We start from the raw sequence: 15027 nt of genomic DNA, 5'->3' as shown, positions 1-15027 counted from the left end.
ATTAAAACTTTAAATATCAGTTATACAAACTATATCGATTTTTAATAAGTGTTTATAATACCTATACGTCCACCAAGATGTTACTAAATCAGTTGGATCAATGATATTCTCTTGAATCGCGTTTAATCTCCATAAATCGGCAGCGTAATAATATGCTAATCGCGGAAGTACATTCAGAGCGGTTATCATTAAAGATACGATCATTCGTTCCTCATTATCTTCAGTACTATTCATTAAACCAGTATGATTGAGCCACGCAGGACTTCCCGATAATATTCCAAATATCGTCGATATACCTTCTTCTAATCCTATAAAATCAAATATCTGTAATGAAGTGTTGTTCTAACACTTTATAAAAAACAACTACGTGTATTTAGTAAATCGAGTACTTACCCGAATATCTGTTAACTGTATCGAGAACGGGAGTATTTTCTATAGCTATTTGATTAAATAATACTTTTCCAACATCTTCATACGCTGTCAGGAAATTGCTCATTGTGGCTTTGGAACAAGTAGAAACTCTAAAATAATATTTCAATATAGAAAAATATTATTAAAGTCACTGCACCAATAAAAAAAGGGCGGGGGGGGGGAGAAAAAAAAAGAAAAATTGAGCCAGCGAGTAAACAAATAAAAACAATTATAATTACATATATTTTGAAATAAAAAAATTTTAACCAAATCTATGTCAAAATTAGGGCTAAAAAATATCAACTAACTTGCAATTTATTATTTTGAGTTTTTGAGGTATTATATGAATATTTTTCTTAAAATCATTTTCTGCTAATTATTTTATAGCAATTTTAATTTGGTGCAGTAATCAAAATTTATAAAAAATATCAGTTATATTAGATAGTTATATAGGCGAATCAGAAATGTTGAAAATTATCGATTTCAATATACATGCCTCATTGTGCCATCTCTACAGAAGTTTAACAATCTAGATGGACACGATTGGTTAAATTCACTTTCATCCCAAAATTCTGCCTGCGGAACTTGTTTCAGTAATATTGAACCCAAATTGGATGCAGTCTTGTACAAAGATCTTCCAACATATTTCTACAGAATTTAACAAAAAATGTTATGTATTATTACAAAAATGTGATTATATCATCGCAGTGAGTTTAACAGGAATAATCTCTACCTTTTTCCAGAGATTTTTTTTTATATCATAAATTAACTCTGAATAAGGCAAGACGTCTGACGATAAATCTGTCCAGTCGTATCCTTGTAGGCTGCCTTTCGAATAAAATCAATAAATTTAAATTACATAATATGAAAGTAGGATACAAAAATGAAAATTATGAAAATTAACTGAGCTATTAATCATTTTGCTGTTTTCACGTATATTGTTGCTATCTTACCAAGTAAATAAGCTGGAATTGTATCGTTTATAGTGATATTGTATTTTTGAGCCAAATTAGTACCGATAAATTTCACAATCTTCTTGTAAAGATTATTAATCCGACTCCATTCACTGTTCATTTTGTCATATCCGTCAGAATATCCTGACAGCATTTCCCAATAGTCCTTAACATCCTTGGCATCTACCATTGTATGTTTAAACGTTACGTTCATTAAAAACTTAACGTGCACACTTATAATTTGCATTTTACATAAACAAATTATCAACGTTTTTTTTTTTTTTATACTGACCATTTTGTTTTGCGGCTTCAGCAACGAGTAGCAAATTATTTGAATAATTTGTCACTAATGGTATAAATTGGCGATACCAAGCGTTCCAAGCAGCTTGCTTATCTTTTAATTTTCCACTATGAGAGAGCAAATATTCTACATCTAAAGTCATATTATTACCAATTAATAGTTGCAATATACAGTTTACAAATTACTATATTGAATCTTTCCCAATATAGTATATTTGTTTTGATAAAATTTTTTTTCTTTTTACATTTTATATGGGATTAATATAATAAAAATATACCTTCCCGTGAATAATTGTATGACTTATTCACGTGACTAATAATTGATCGCCGTAATTCCACAGAGCCAGCAAAATGTATAAACTGTAAAATAAAATAGTTATAAAATAATTTTAAATTAAACTTGCTTAATATAAGCTTAATTAAATAGAATCTCTTACCTTCTTCCAATCTTCGTCACTCAGTAATGTGTCACCAGGTTTCTCAATCACATCATATTTATATTGAAGAGATGGATCCAGCTGTTCTTTCGTATTTTTTATTTTATTAATTACTTCGCTCTTTTGCATTTTCATAAATTCTGTATAGTTATATTGTTGTATCTCCTAAAATATAATGAGGCAAAATGTTTAATTTATAAGAAAGGAAGTATATTTTAAGTATCAAGGAGTAATTTAAATAATAAATTTACCCATGATAATAAGGTTTCGTTGGACGGTGACATGATAAATAACCATTGAACGTTGGCAATGTTGTAACACGCATCTTCATAATCTAACTCGGTTAGTTCGAAGAAAGCTTTAGCTTTAGCTTCGTCCTCCAGAAGAGCTTTCTTATGTGGGGCAGTGCTTACATAGACAATAAGATTAAGGACGATCCAACTCCACTTCGGCAGCATCTCTTTAATCTACAAATAAAATATTACGTTTACATTTGATATTTTAAATTCTGAAGTGAGTACACATAGAAGTTATAGTAGGAAATCCTAAGTTTAGGATTGTCTCGTCGACTATTAATAAGAATATTCGGCATAATAAATTACATACGTATATTAAGATCGCGCCTTTATCCGATAATAAAATACAATTCCGAGATTTAGTTCTATTTAAATTAAATACAGGAAGAACACTAATTTATTATGCGTTTATATTATATGTCCTGTCATCGATTTGTTCTAGTAATCATAAATGATACATTGGTGGTTTAGGAAATACACAAGAAATTTATAGTGCAAGATATACTCCAGGTATACTGTAATATCATTGCGCTGCGAATGAATTAGTCATCCGTGTTGCCATTGGTCAGGACGACTCGTTCGATGCGCGCGTAAATTCTACGAAAAGTAAAGCGTTGAAAATCAATGGTTCTTACCATTGATTTTTTTTTCTTCTTTAGACAAAAGCAATCAAAGGAAATATATTTAAATGGAAAATGGTACGTTATTAATATAGTACATACATTTCAAAGTTGGTAGTTGAAAAACTCCGTCATAGATTTGAATTATTACACAATATTACAAAACAAAACAAAAGATAAATTAGTGATGAGTCAAATAAAATTTGATTCGATAACCCATTAGCTTGTTATTATCGAAGATAAGCTGATCTTTGTGTAAAAGGAGAGTGAGAGAGAGAGAGAGAGAGAGAGAAGAATAAAGAGAAACAAAATGTTTATAATATTAGAGATATGAGATTTACAAAATTATGCATTGCATTACGATTTTTATCTTATATGCTTATGAGCGTGTTCCGCTTACTAAACGCTCGCAACGTTCATGGAATCATACCATCCTTGTTGTTTGTTAAATATTAAACAAGGATAAATAATGCTCGCGATTGCTGCTAACGTTAGGTGAAATGCATCTTATGTGTCACAAATTCAACTTTAAATGACATCATTTTATATCGCAAGCAAAATCTTTAAAGATAGACTCCAGGTATACTGTAATATTACAAGTAATTACTTGTAATTTTGAAATCACTATAATTACAAGATTACACTTGTGATTTTACAGAATAGAAAATTATATCGATGTTTTTATTGCACGTTGTTGTCCCGATTGCAAAGTATAAAAAGAATTCTGTAGAATATTTAACTGCACGAAATATTAAATAATTATAATAAAATACAACACTGAACAATTTTTAATTAAATTAAAGAAAAAGTAAATATTAAACTATCTATAAGTATACAAGCACACATCCCTTCTAAACACGGAAGTTCACGTATCAAACTTCAATACAGAAGATTATGATGACTTAAATTTAAAAAGGGGAGATAAAATAAAAATAATAGGAATGATACAAACAAGTAAAGTATAAAAGAAATGAGTACAAATTTATATAATATAAAAAATGTAAAAAAATTTATACACTTTTTATAAAATTAAAAAATTTTTTTTTATTCGTGTGCACCAATTACCATATCTATTTACCAATTTATTAAAATATTTATACTTTTAACTAAATATATATTTTTTATAATAAATCTACATAATAAATCTACTAATTACATGGACATTTTTTCCCATTTTTAATTTAGTATATTTAGTATTACACACACACACACACACACACACACACACACACACACACACACACACACACACACACACACATCTTTAGTTTACTTAATTATTATAACTGTATTACATACATACATATGAAAAGGTTATGTTAAATCGATAATAATAAAAAAATTAAAAAAATTGTTTTTATTAATTTATGTAAAATTTTTCTGAACTTGATTAACTTTTTAATTTTTTTATATTTATTTAAATATAATATAATATACATTCATCATTAGAAGCTCTATAGCGCGCGCTTATTTTGTTCTATTATATGAAAAAATGGAATACATTTCTACGCGCGCAAATAAAAACTTGTGCGCGTTTATAATGATTTTAAGTTTATATTTATTTCCTTAGTTCTATCATTAAATGCTAAATTCCACAAAATTTCATAAAATTTCATAAATTAGTTAAGAGAAACAAATTTTAAACAGATTAGTTAAATTAGTTAATGACTAATGTTAAAAATTAAGTATAGCGCGTTGCGATTCAAGACAAAAAAAATAGCAATGTTCTTCATATCTACATCTCTACCTATTTATTATTTTTGTATTAAGAAGCTAGATTTATAAAAAATTATTACGTAACAAGTTGCTCGAGCATTGCTAATGGATCTAACAAGTTATTTTGCAATATGCCAAATTGTTGCAATCAACCGGAATGAATACTGATTCTTGACATGAAGCTTGCTTGGTATATATAAGAGACAATTTAAGTCTATTACGTCTTCAAAAGTAAATTGGGAAAAATCGATGTAAGAAATTGTTCGTGGCTGTTTTGAAACGAGTGGACATTCTAAAATAACATTCCATTGCAGTAATGTATTGGTGAACTAGAAATAGAAATTAAAATTTTAGCGTCAGTTTCCTCAATGAATACTAAACGTAATGCACAATGGATATGAAAGAAACATAAGACATAAATGTACCTTACAAGATACAACGTAACTTATTTATCTAGAGTGTTCATTGAAGAAACTGATTCTAAAATTTCAATTCCTATTCCTAATATCTAAATATTTCTCTATTGTGCGCAGGGCCTTAAATTATAAAAAAAATTAATTATACTAAGCAAACGAGATTTGTAAATATTTTGAAAGCTGAATTGAAGATATAGAAGAAGAATTTAAATAATTCTCTTCGTCGAGTCAATGTGTGTAGAAAATTCGAGATCGAGCCAAAGACACGAATCCCTGAATGTGATTTATAGACAGCAAAATTTATTATATATCACGCGCATGCTTCGTTCGTCGTATTACTGACGATTGTGAGATATATTTTTGTCTTGGCTACGCTTTCTCGCGACGGTAACGCAACGCGATCCAGAAATCGGTCGCAGTCAACCGCGGGAAACCGAAATCACTCGGTAGTTCGCGTTTTTCAGTTTTTCCACTCAGCTACTTACTCCGTGATATTCTCGTCTGTGTGAAATGAAAGCGAAGGCGAACGTTAAAGAATAGAACGAAAAGAAATCGGTTTCTACGCGGCCAATAAAAAAATATTAAAAATACTATAATGCCATCCGGAAGAATATCTAATTGAAATTTCTTCATAGTATTTATTTGACTCTTTTCAGATTTCTTTAACTCAGAGTTGCCAGATTGAGGGATTTTTCTCCAAAAATTTGGATTTTGTTATAACGGGGAATTTGTTTTTCGAGGATAAGAATATATTACAGATCTGGATCTGTAAAGTTGGCATGACGTTTTATTAATTTTTAAAAAAACAATGATAGTTTCAAACATAAGGTTATCAGGCCTACGTCAATCACAGCAGTTCTTAGCGCTGACTAATAATTTTTACAATTTTCAACTTATTCGAAATAATAGTTTTAGTAACACTTTTCATAGTTGTAGGTCAGTCGTAAATAATTTTCAATCTTTGAAAACGTAATTAATTACAGATTTATTCATAAATTTATTCATTTTTTTTCCATCAAAGATTGAAAATTATTTGACTATGAATATTGGCCGTAGTTGCGGTTCTTGATAAACATTAAAAAAAGTTCCACGTTGTTAATCTCAAAGAAATAAAAAATAAAAAATGAGCCAACATAATTCTTTATATTTTTCTTCTCTAAAAATTTTTTTCAACTTTTTATTTTCCCCGAAAATCCTTGTAATAATAATAAAACTCAAATTTGCAGAAAAAATATCTCAGTCTGGCAACTCTGATTCCAATCTAATAGGTGCATTAAATCAATACTATCAAATTTATAAATACATATATGTTGTACTGAGAAAAATTTTTTTTATGAAAAAAAATATAATTTTTTAAAACATATACTTTGATGCAATTATTTGTTTGTTTGATGCAATTATTCTTAAAAAGTATTTTAGATCTTTAAATTTCTTTCTCTAAAAACTTTTTTCAACTCTTTTTATCCTCTCAAAAAATCTCAAAATATCGTAATAACAAGATTCAAATTTAGGAGAAAATTCCTTAATCCGGTTGCTCTCAAAGTTCAACCTTCTTTAGTTTCTCGAAGTAGTCTTTCAATAAGAGTCGATTTCAAACGACTTGTCTAATACGAATTTTTATTACTGAATAATTCTCCGATAAGCAAAAACCAACTTCCTCTTTTGTATTTATACTTTTAAAAAAAAACTTCAGCTATTGATAACGAAACGAGATAACACTTAAAAAATTTTCACACATTTTTTCTTTTATATATTTTTTTCTTTAACATATATAAATTTCTAGTTTAGGAAAAAAATTGACTAATTAAAGTTTATGCATTTCAAATATAATTAAAATTAAAAATTAACTAAATTATTAACTTTTTAACTTTATTATTTAACTTTTTACTTTTTAACTGGTTACTATCCAATTTTGTTCATATATAAGTAAAAGTATAATTTTTGCTTATATGTGAAGCAATGATTGCTACAGAGTATGTTTAGTACATTTTGATATGATGTGCTAAACGTGTGCGTGTATGATAATGCTTTTTTTGTACACGTCTTATTTCTGCAGAGGATGCTATTTAATGACCATCTTCCTGTTTTGTTGGCGAACTATAAACTCTCCATTTATAAATTACATTAGTTATAGCGGAATGTCGAAATAAACTTTCGTGTATTCAACTCCCATCGTATTACGACGAATCGATTTCCGCATTTGAAATGTGTCGCAGTGTTTTCACGTAAACACTCTTCTCAAGGATAATTTTCAAAAACAAAAACAAAAATTACTTAAGTGTAAACACGCAAAGTGATTATTAATTCCGGTGCATGGCGTAACATGGTTAATTTGCAATGAAGGCAAATACGATTCAACCGATAAGAACTACACGTGGAATATTCAATCATGGAACGAATACATTTATGTATTTTTAAAAAAAAGATGTAACATCTATGATTCCTTTATAGCTGACTAGACAAATTATGCTAAACTCCTTGCATAATTTATCTTTTCTCTTTTTCTCACCAACGGAAGGAGATATAAATCTTGCAAGTTCAATTAAACAGATTCATGACTTTGCCTAATAAAAAATCTAATAAAAAAGCAGAATGGAAAACTCAGAACCATCAAACATCTTCGTTTTGCAATAGCCGTGTGTTTTCTTCATGCACCTTTCGCGGTTGAAATGAAATTACATCGAGATTTCGCATGGAGAGTCCGCATTAAGACTTCGAATAAGTGCATTGAAGAGAAAAGTAATTACCTTGACTAATGTTTTCGACTTGATTAGATTTCTCCATTTCAAATATCTATGTATTTAAGTTAAATACATAAATAGCAGTTGAGCTGAAGAAATTTAATCAAATTGAAAAATGTAGTCGAGTACAACTTTCTTTCCTCAGTATGGGAATAAGAGAAGGTGGAAAAAATGGAAAATGCAAACAGACGAAGTTTGATGTATCTAGTGTATTTACCTTTCGTAGTCGAGCGTCGTTGCGCTCGATTCCCGCGTTTTGGCAGCAAGCACGACGACAGAAACCGGCCGAATGTGGGCACGGAGCGTCGACAAAACGACAAAGAAATCGCCCAGCGCGCGGAATTGTCTCACGATGATCAAAGTACGTCGAGCGATTAGTCAAGGAGGAGGGTCCACCGATCAACGGACTCGTGGCGCTTAATAAGCCGGCGGTGCGTGCTGCGTTATCAAGAACCTACGTACACGCTCCTCTGACGTCGCGCGACGCAGACGGTCGTCGTGTGACTGACTGACTTGGACTGACTTGGACTGACTGACTGCCACTGACGGCACTGACTGCTTGCCAAGTGCGACGGCGATCGATCGGGATTCCTTCGCATCACGCCACTATTTCCAATGTCAGTGCATGACGGGGCGTATCTCGCTCGGTTAACTTTCCGTGCGTGCGTGCGTGCGTACTTGCGTGTGTGCGTGCGTGCGTGCGTGTTTCTGCCTAGCCATGCCTAGCCGTCTATCACCTCTAGTCATAGTCAGTTTGTTACCGTCCTATTCGCGTCGCTTCTAGCGATCACCTCGATCATCTGTGCGTCAATAGAGACTCACGCTCGAATCCCAATTAGCGAAGACTCGAACTATACAGGACGTGTAATTCCCTACGTTTTATCATAAGAGATGACTTACCGACTGCACTTGTACCGACTGCACGACCATGTAGCAGTCCTTTATATCGTAAAATTTAGATTTGACTATTTTATTAGATGCTCTTATTAATCAATGCAATTTTATAATATATTTATAAATACAACAATTATATTCATATCGGACTCCTGTTAGCAATAAACGGCAGCACTTGGTGCGCGCAATACCTATACCGTTGAAAGAAAGGCGGGAAAACGCTTTACTACGCGATAAAGAGGCCGTAATTCGATTATTCGGCGATTGTGCAATATGGCATATTAGCACGAATCATGAATACATTACTCAACCAAGCGTAATCAAATTGAATTATTCATTATTCATTTTGGGCAAAAAGATTAATTTCTCTGTCACGGCTAATTTGCTGCGTCGTCGATAAACGGCTAGGAGATGAGAAACCGATCTCGGTTTTCATCTCGGTGAAATTACGCAATTTTTGTTCGTTTCTTTTTTTTGAAATCCCCTCTGCACGTGGCTAACATTAGCCGCTTAGCAACGTGTTTTTTTGCGACTCGAGTGCGGAGAATATATAATTGCGAAGGCGAAAGATCATGGCGATCACTCCAACCTTTTTGAATTGTTACGTAAAATCATTATATCATCTCACTGGTTGCCTCACCCGAGGATCATTTGTTATTAGACAATTTCGGCACGCTCGGTAAGTTTAAAGGTCGCGATGTGCCGGGTACACGTTTGCTCACCGAATTCGAATAGTTTCAGTTGGATCTACTGTTTCGATCGAGTGAGATCGTTGTCCGCGTACTAGCGAACGACAAGTCGAGTTGAATTGATCGCATATTTCTTCCACGTTTGATAAATATTAGACTTGTTCGTCGCGCTGCTCACACTTTTGGCACTTGAAACTCTTGCTCTCTCTCTCTCTCTCTCTTTCATCTCAAATACTCTTTGGAAATTTCAAGCAACGCGAACGGATCTACTGCTGCTACACGCCGTATGTGTTTACACTATGATAAATTATTAATCTATTAGATAAACGGCCGATTGATAAACCACCGCTCGTCCGTGCGTCCAGTGTATCGCAGTTGATGCTGGTTGACGCTCCTCAGTCATTCCCGGTACGCCTTAGACTAACCTAACCCCTAACCTAATCTTACTCGCTTCACTCCAAACGAAACGCCGTAATCGCGTATCGTTGTAAACAAAGCGCGATGCTTACAGTTGCCATTGAATTCCATAATATCACTGTAAAAGGTTTCGAAAACGTCAATAGAGATGAATATCGAAGTGTTATCACCGCGCATGCTTGTGTCGCGCATTCGGTCGATATGACAGATTACTTATAATCTTATAACACTTCTCGCTTTGGCAATTAGATTTTTTCTTTCTAAAGTGGCGGCGATAAATTTTACATTATCGCCTTGTAACTCTTGCATGTCACATGGTCCGAGCGTGGACAAAATTTGATGAGACCGAGATCGGTGAGAAAAAGTGAATAATTGGCCTTTTTATTATCGAAAAGAATTAATTTTTATTGGTTAGTCATTCGATGAATTAAAGACATGTTGCATCACACTTAAGGTTGTTAACATACAACATTATTTATTTATGCAGATCGCTAGGCAGGATGTTCGTGGCCATGAGAAAGCTATGTTGATCATTCTTTTGAAAGAAAAGAAAAACAATTAGAAATTGACTCATTCCAATAAGAATGATATCAAAACTAATGGAAATGGTGGCTCACCTGAAGAGCCCACAATTGGTCGCTTCGATTCAGCAATTTTTTGGAGTCAGGATACATTATGACAGACCCGACAAGACATTCCAAGATGAGAAGGAAAAGTACATTTGCACAAGAATGAATGAGGAAGATTACACTTCAACTTGCCAAAAAATAAATGGCTGTGACATAAACGATAAACAATTGAATGTATGCACAGAGCGTACAAATTCTTCGAAGCGAACAGGAGTAAACGAGCCAATGATCAAACGCGAGGAAACCTCGACAATTTCGAATAATCCGAATTATACAATAGACAATCCATTTTGGTATTACATATTTCTGTTTGGAACCGAGTTAGGGGACGAGATCTTCTATTCAACTTTTATACCGTTCTTGTTTTGGAATATTGATGGAGCCGTTGGCCAAAGAGTCGTTCTCGTATGGGCTACTGTTATGACCATTGGTATAGTGAATTGATAAGTAGAAATGGATTTGTTTCTTCAGTTAAACTTGCCCAGTTCACCTTTCTTTTTTTTTATGTTGAAGAGAAAAAGAGTAAAGATGAACTGTTCAGCTGAAAAAGGATAGATTTAATATGTATGCTTTTTTTGTGTAATTTATTATTAAATTTGTGCCATATATTTTCAGGACAAATAATGAAAGATGTGATACGTTGGCCTAGACCAGCGTGCCCTCCGGCGGTCAGACTGCAAAATAAATGGTCACAAGAGTACGGAATGCCATCCACTCATGCCATGGTCGGTTTCACCATACCATTTAGCGTAGTATTATTTACGATGCACAAATATATTTATCCATCTTCTCTTGGCTGCATCATTGCCCTTCTCTGGTAAACCAAATGTTGTAATTTCATGTATCAATTATTATATTACTCGCAGGGTTGGATAGTAATTAGTTAAACAATTATAAGTTAAATAATAGTTTAAAGTAATAAAAGACATAATAATTTAACTAATGCTTTTTAAAATTAAGTTTAAAAAAAGTATTAACTTATTCAACCTTGATTTCTCGTACAATATTTGCTTGCTGATTATTCATATTAAAATAATAGAATTCGGTAACATACAAGACTTTTCTAGGTGTGCTCTTGTCAGTATGAGCAGATTGTATCTAGGTATGCATACTGTGCTAGACATCATCGCCGGCTTAGTATTAGCGATTGCGTTAATGATTCCATTAGTACCCTTGGTGGACATTACGAATTCTTATGTCATTACAAATTTTTGGTTTGTAGTGATACTGATTATGGTCACTATCGCCGTTATCGTATATTATCCATCTAATTACAAGTGGACACCCACTAGGTAAATATAGATAAATTGTGAACATCAAGTATCACGTATGTGTACATAATTGAAGGATTTTTGAAAAAGCTAAATGAGTTTAACAAGTTAAAGTTTTAGGAAACAAAAAATTATCATATCTTTGAACCGTTAAACACATTTTTTTGTATATAAAAGTATAAGAACGAAAGTTACAGGCTTTGGTTAATATTTTAAAGATCTATTTAAAGACAGGAAACCTTTAGAGTTGTTTGTGTGTGATTCCTGTGGAAATTTTATATTTACCTTTACATTTTACGTTTTCAATTTCAATCTTGCTGGAACAAAATTGTTCACGATATAAAGTTACTGATAAAGAATGATTTGGTGCCATATTCAAGATTAAAAAAAACTTATTTAGTTTTTCTAGGAAATTTATCAAATTTTTAAAGTTTATATTTATTTAGCCTTAATTTTTTCAGAAGCGACACTGCCATGGTTGTATCAGTCGCAGCAGGACTTCATGCGGGAGCATGGCTCAATTATTATTCCGGTCTATTAAGGGTATCGCAATCCTCTCTACCATTTCATATCGTTTGGCCAACATATTCTACGTTTAGTCATTTGATTATTCGAACTGTACTCGGTTTTTCCGGTGTTATCGCGACGAAATATTTCTGCAAATCTTTCAGTTATATTACGATATGTGGCATATTACAAATTAATTGGAAGGAACTCATGAAATGTCAAGATTACAATAGTAATCAAATTAAGGTGTTCGTCGATCTAGTCTATAAATATCTATCTTGTTTCATGATAGGTCTAAATACAGTGTATCTGTTGCCACAAGTTTTTAATATGATAGGTATCGATCGGCCAGCATTTTACTCCGAAATATAAGAAACTTTACATGCAACTTGTTATTCAATTTATATTAATGAAATATATTTTATATCTTGTTTGTTTATAATTTTTAGCTTTTATAATTTTTAATGAAAGTTATTTATTTTCACTTTTTCAGTCAGTTTTTGAAAATACGCATTTTTGACATGGAACTTGTCTCCTTTTCTTAAAATCATTTTATTAGAATCATTAATGCACATTAGAAATACCAAGATACAATAGAATCGTACTTCAATTATTTCATGATATTAAAAATAATAAATTTCTTTCAAAGTAGAGAACAACTATTTTTCAACATTATTTTATCTTTGTTCTATTAATATATCTATTCGCAACACCTGAAAAATAAGATAATATACATGGATATATATACACACACACATAAAGATATATAATCTAATATAAAAAAAGAGAATAAGTTCTCACCCCAATATTGTAATCCAGAAAAGCTTTTGCATTATCCACTTTGAGTGTATACGGAAGTAAAACATCATATGAATAGCAAGCTTTCTCATCTGTGACATTTACGCGATCTGAATTGATTAATACTACTATATCCTCGACTGAAATCTGCAAGTGATAATGCATATTTATCTCACCCGACTGAATACTGTTACTAAGGATTTGTAGCACAAATGTATTTACTAATTTTGTGACTAACGCTTTTTGGCATGTTGAATAAAGCGATTAAACGCTCAGTTAGCCCTTTCGCTGGTTTTCTTAAAATTACATAATCCGTTTTTGTTATATCGCTAACTCGTATATCAGGCTTTTTATTGGGTTGTTTGGAAATCATCGTCAAATTTTTCTTTGGCGAAATTTCCTCGATTAATGATTTAGGGCCTTCTAGCTTTTTGGGCTTGCGATTTTCTATCCTGTGTTGTTGAAGTTTTCCCATTACCTAGAATAATACATAATTATAAATATGCCTATAAAAGAGTTGTGTAAATATTGAGAAGTTACAACAAATGCTCATTTTACATATATTTTTATATACTTATTAGGATTAAGCAGTAACTAATCAAAAAGTCAATAATTTAATTAAATTTCAAATGAGTTAATTTTTTAATTTCAACCAGTTAAAAAAATATTAAAACAATACATAAAAAACCAATGTTATTCCATATAAATTTATTTAACTTATCTTGATACTTACTGTACGATTTTTAAGAATAACATAATTTTCTGTATCAATCTCTTTATTAAACTTATCTGCTATACCACTTAATATGACTAACGTGGTAAATGCCATGAAATGTTTCTTTTCCTGACATTTTTTAAGATACACTGTATTTATCATAACATCGTATGTTGCACTGGGCTTACCAGCTGTAAAAAAACAATATTTCTTAATTGATAATTGCACACACATACAGTATAACACTATATAACTTAATTAACCCTATGACATTTATGTCCTGCACATTTCCTTTTTTCTCAAATATCTTGTCCACTATAATTAGTTATAATATTTACATGCAAATTTTTCTTTTAATTAACACAAATATTTTCTAAAGTACAAGCAAGAGTCAATCAATAATTTTTAAATACTTGTAAAAGTAATAAAAAAATTAATAAGGAACACAAGTGACTTATGGTGCCATTAAGTCTAGAAAATCCATTATTTTATCAAAAAAATTTAAAGTTTTTTTATTTACATTTATCCATCTCCATCCTTTCAAAGCCAATACTCATTGGTATGGTGTAAGCAGGTACTTCATCATCTATAAGTTCAAGTAATCTAGTATCGGATATATCCTCAGGAGGTGGAATTTTATCGGATGTGCATACATTGACAAAAACTTTGTCATTGTTAACCGTTTTGGCTTTCACACAGATACCTACAATTATATTATAAAACCTCTTATTATCTATAAAAGCTGTTATCTGTAATAAGCAAAGCACAAAAGATACAAACCAGGAATAGGTTGTACAAGGATAGATGAAGTTGTGTCCAATTGTTTCATGAATTCATCCATCTGTTGATTTAAAGTATCCCTATCTTTATCCTGTTAAAAACATAGAATATTACAGTTGTTAAATATTATACTCATATACATTAACATGAGCATGTGTTTATACTTACAAATAATAATAAATTCTTGGTCCTAATAGAGTCGTCGACTTCAAGGAAAGTGGCGTCCCCCATTATTAAATCTAATTATATGTAAATATAAAATATATTTAGATTTATTCTATTCTTCTCTAAGCGGTTTCGTAGGGTTGTCCTAATAATGGGAGACAGAAGTAATTGGACAAGTCGGATGCGTTCAGCAGACTCAACATGTGAGATATTCTTCTAGATCATGCAATCAGACCTAACCTATAGATCTAAAAGAATACACCATTAACAGT

At 31.6% G+C, this 15027-nt stretch overlaps 3 protein-coding genes across 16 annotated transcripts in view; 1 reads left to right on the top strand and 2 right to left on the bottom strand.

Annotated features, from left to right (window-relative positions):
• The window catches only part of LOC105205666 (angiotensin-converting enzyme 2), a 12446-nt gene extending 2514 nt beyond the window's left edge, over positions 1-9932 (bottom strand). Inside the window, exons 1-10 of one of the 3 annotated variants that reach the window (XM_026131746.2) lie at positions 9820-9932; positions 2353-2568; positions 2102-2266; positions 1943-2024; positions 1657-1797; positions 1365-1547; positions 1145-1239; positions 908-1059; positions 394-521; positions 62-308 (exon numbers count right to left, since the gene is read on the bottom strand). In XM_026131746.2, coding sequence (XP_025987531.2) covers positions 62-308; positions 394-521; positions 908-1059; positions 1145-1239; positions 1365-1547; positions 1657-1797; positions 1943-2024; positions 2102-2266; positions 2353-2568; positions 9820-9876 — 1466 coding nt within the window. In that variant the 5' untranslated portion in view covers positions 9877-9932. Of the gene's footprint in view, positions 1-61; positions 309-393; positions 522-907; positions 1060-1144; positions 1240-1364; positions 1548-1656; positions 1798-1942; positions 2025-2101; positions 2267-2352; positions 2569-8107; positions 8514-8651; positions 8840-9819 lie in introns of those variants that run through there. The other 2 variants (XM_026131747.2, XM_011175106.3) reach the window with 2 other exon arrangements.
• LOC105205664 (sphingosine-1-phosphate phosphatase 1) overlaps positions 1-12950 on the top strand; it is a 21411-nt gene extending 8461 nt beyond the window's left edge. For 3 of the 10 annotated variants that reach the window (XM_039449795.1, XM_026131750.2, XM_039449794.1), the window contains 4 exons: positions 10378-10949; positions 11135-11336; positions 11587-11811; positions 12252-12950. In XM_039449795.1, coding sequence (XP_039305729.1) covers positions 10475-10949; positions 11135-11336; positions 11587-11811; positions 12252-12669 — 1320 coding nt within the window. In that variant the 5' untranslated portion in view covers positions 10378-10474 and the 3' untranslated portion in view covers positions 12670-12950. Of the gene's footprint in view, positions 1-9272; positions 9464-9502; positions 9882-10039; positions 10301-10377; positions 10950-11134; positions 11337-11586; positions 11812-12251 lie in introns of those variants that run through there. The other 7 variants (XM_039449796.1, XM_011175103.3, XM_011175099.3 and 4 more) reach the window with 7 other exon arrangements.
• On the bottom strand, positions 12831-15027 carry LOC105205663 (PIH1 domain-containing protein 1). Of its 3 annotated transcripts, none has more exons than XR_003268334.2 (7): positions 14759-15027; positions 14591-14681; positions 14331-14513; positions 13829-14001; positions 13318-13573; positions 13099-13242; positions 12831-13010 (listed from the first exon to the last, which is right to left on the bottom strand). XR_003268334.2 is itself a non-coding variant. In XM_011175092.3 (7 exons), the coding sequence occupies exons 1-7, from the start codon at positions 14819-14821 to the stop codon at positions 12975-12977; spliced, it is 930 nt and encodes a 309-aa protein (XP_011173394.1). In that variant the 3' UTR covers positions 12831-12974. The 3 variants fall into 3 exon arrangements, 2 of the variants coding, with proteins under 2 accessions (XP_011173394.1, XP_039305734.1); XM_011175092.3 differs by having other exon boundaries at positions 13334-13573; positions 14759-14821; XM_039449800.1 differs by having other exon boundaries at positions 12834-13242.

The sequence above is a fragment of the Solenopsis invicta genome, chromosome 5 (genome assembly GCF_016802725.1).
Source record: "Solenopsis invicta isolate M01_SB chromosome 5, UNIL_Sinv_3.0, whole genome shotgun sequence".
NCBI lineage: Eukaryota > Metazoa > Arthropoda > Insecta > Hymenoptera > Formicidae > Solenopsis > Solenopsis invicta.
This window is presented reverse-complemented; position numbering and strand designations above follow the sequence as displayed.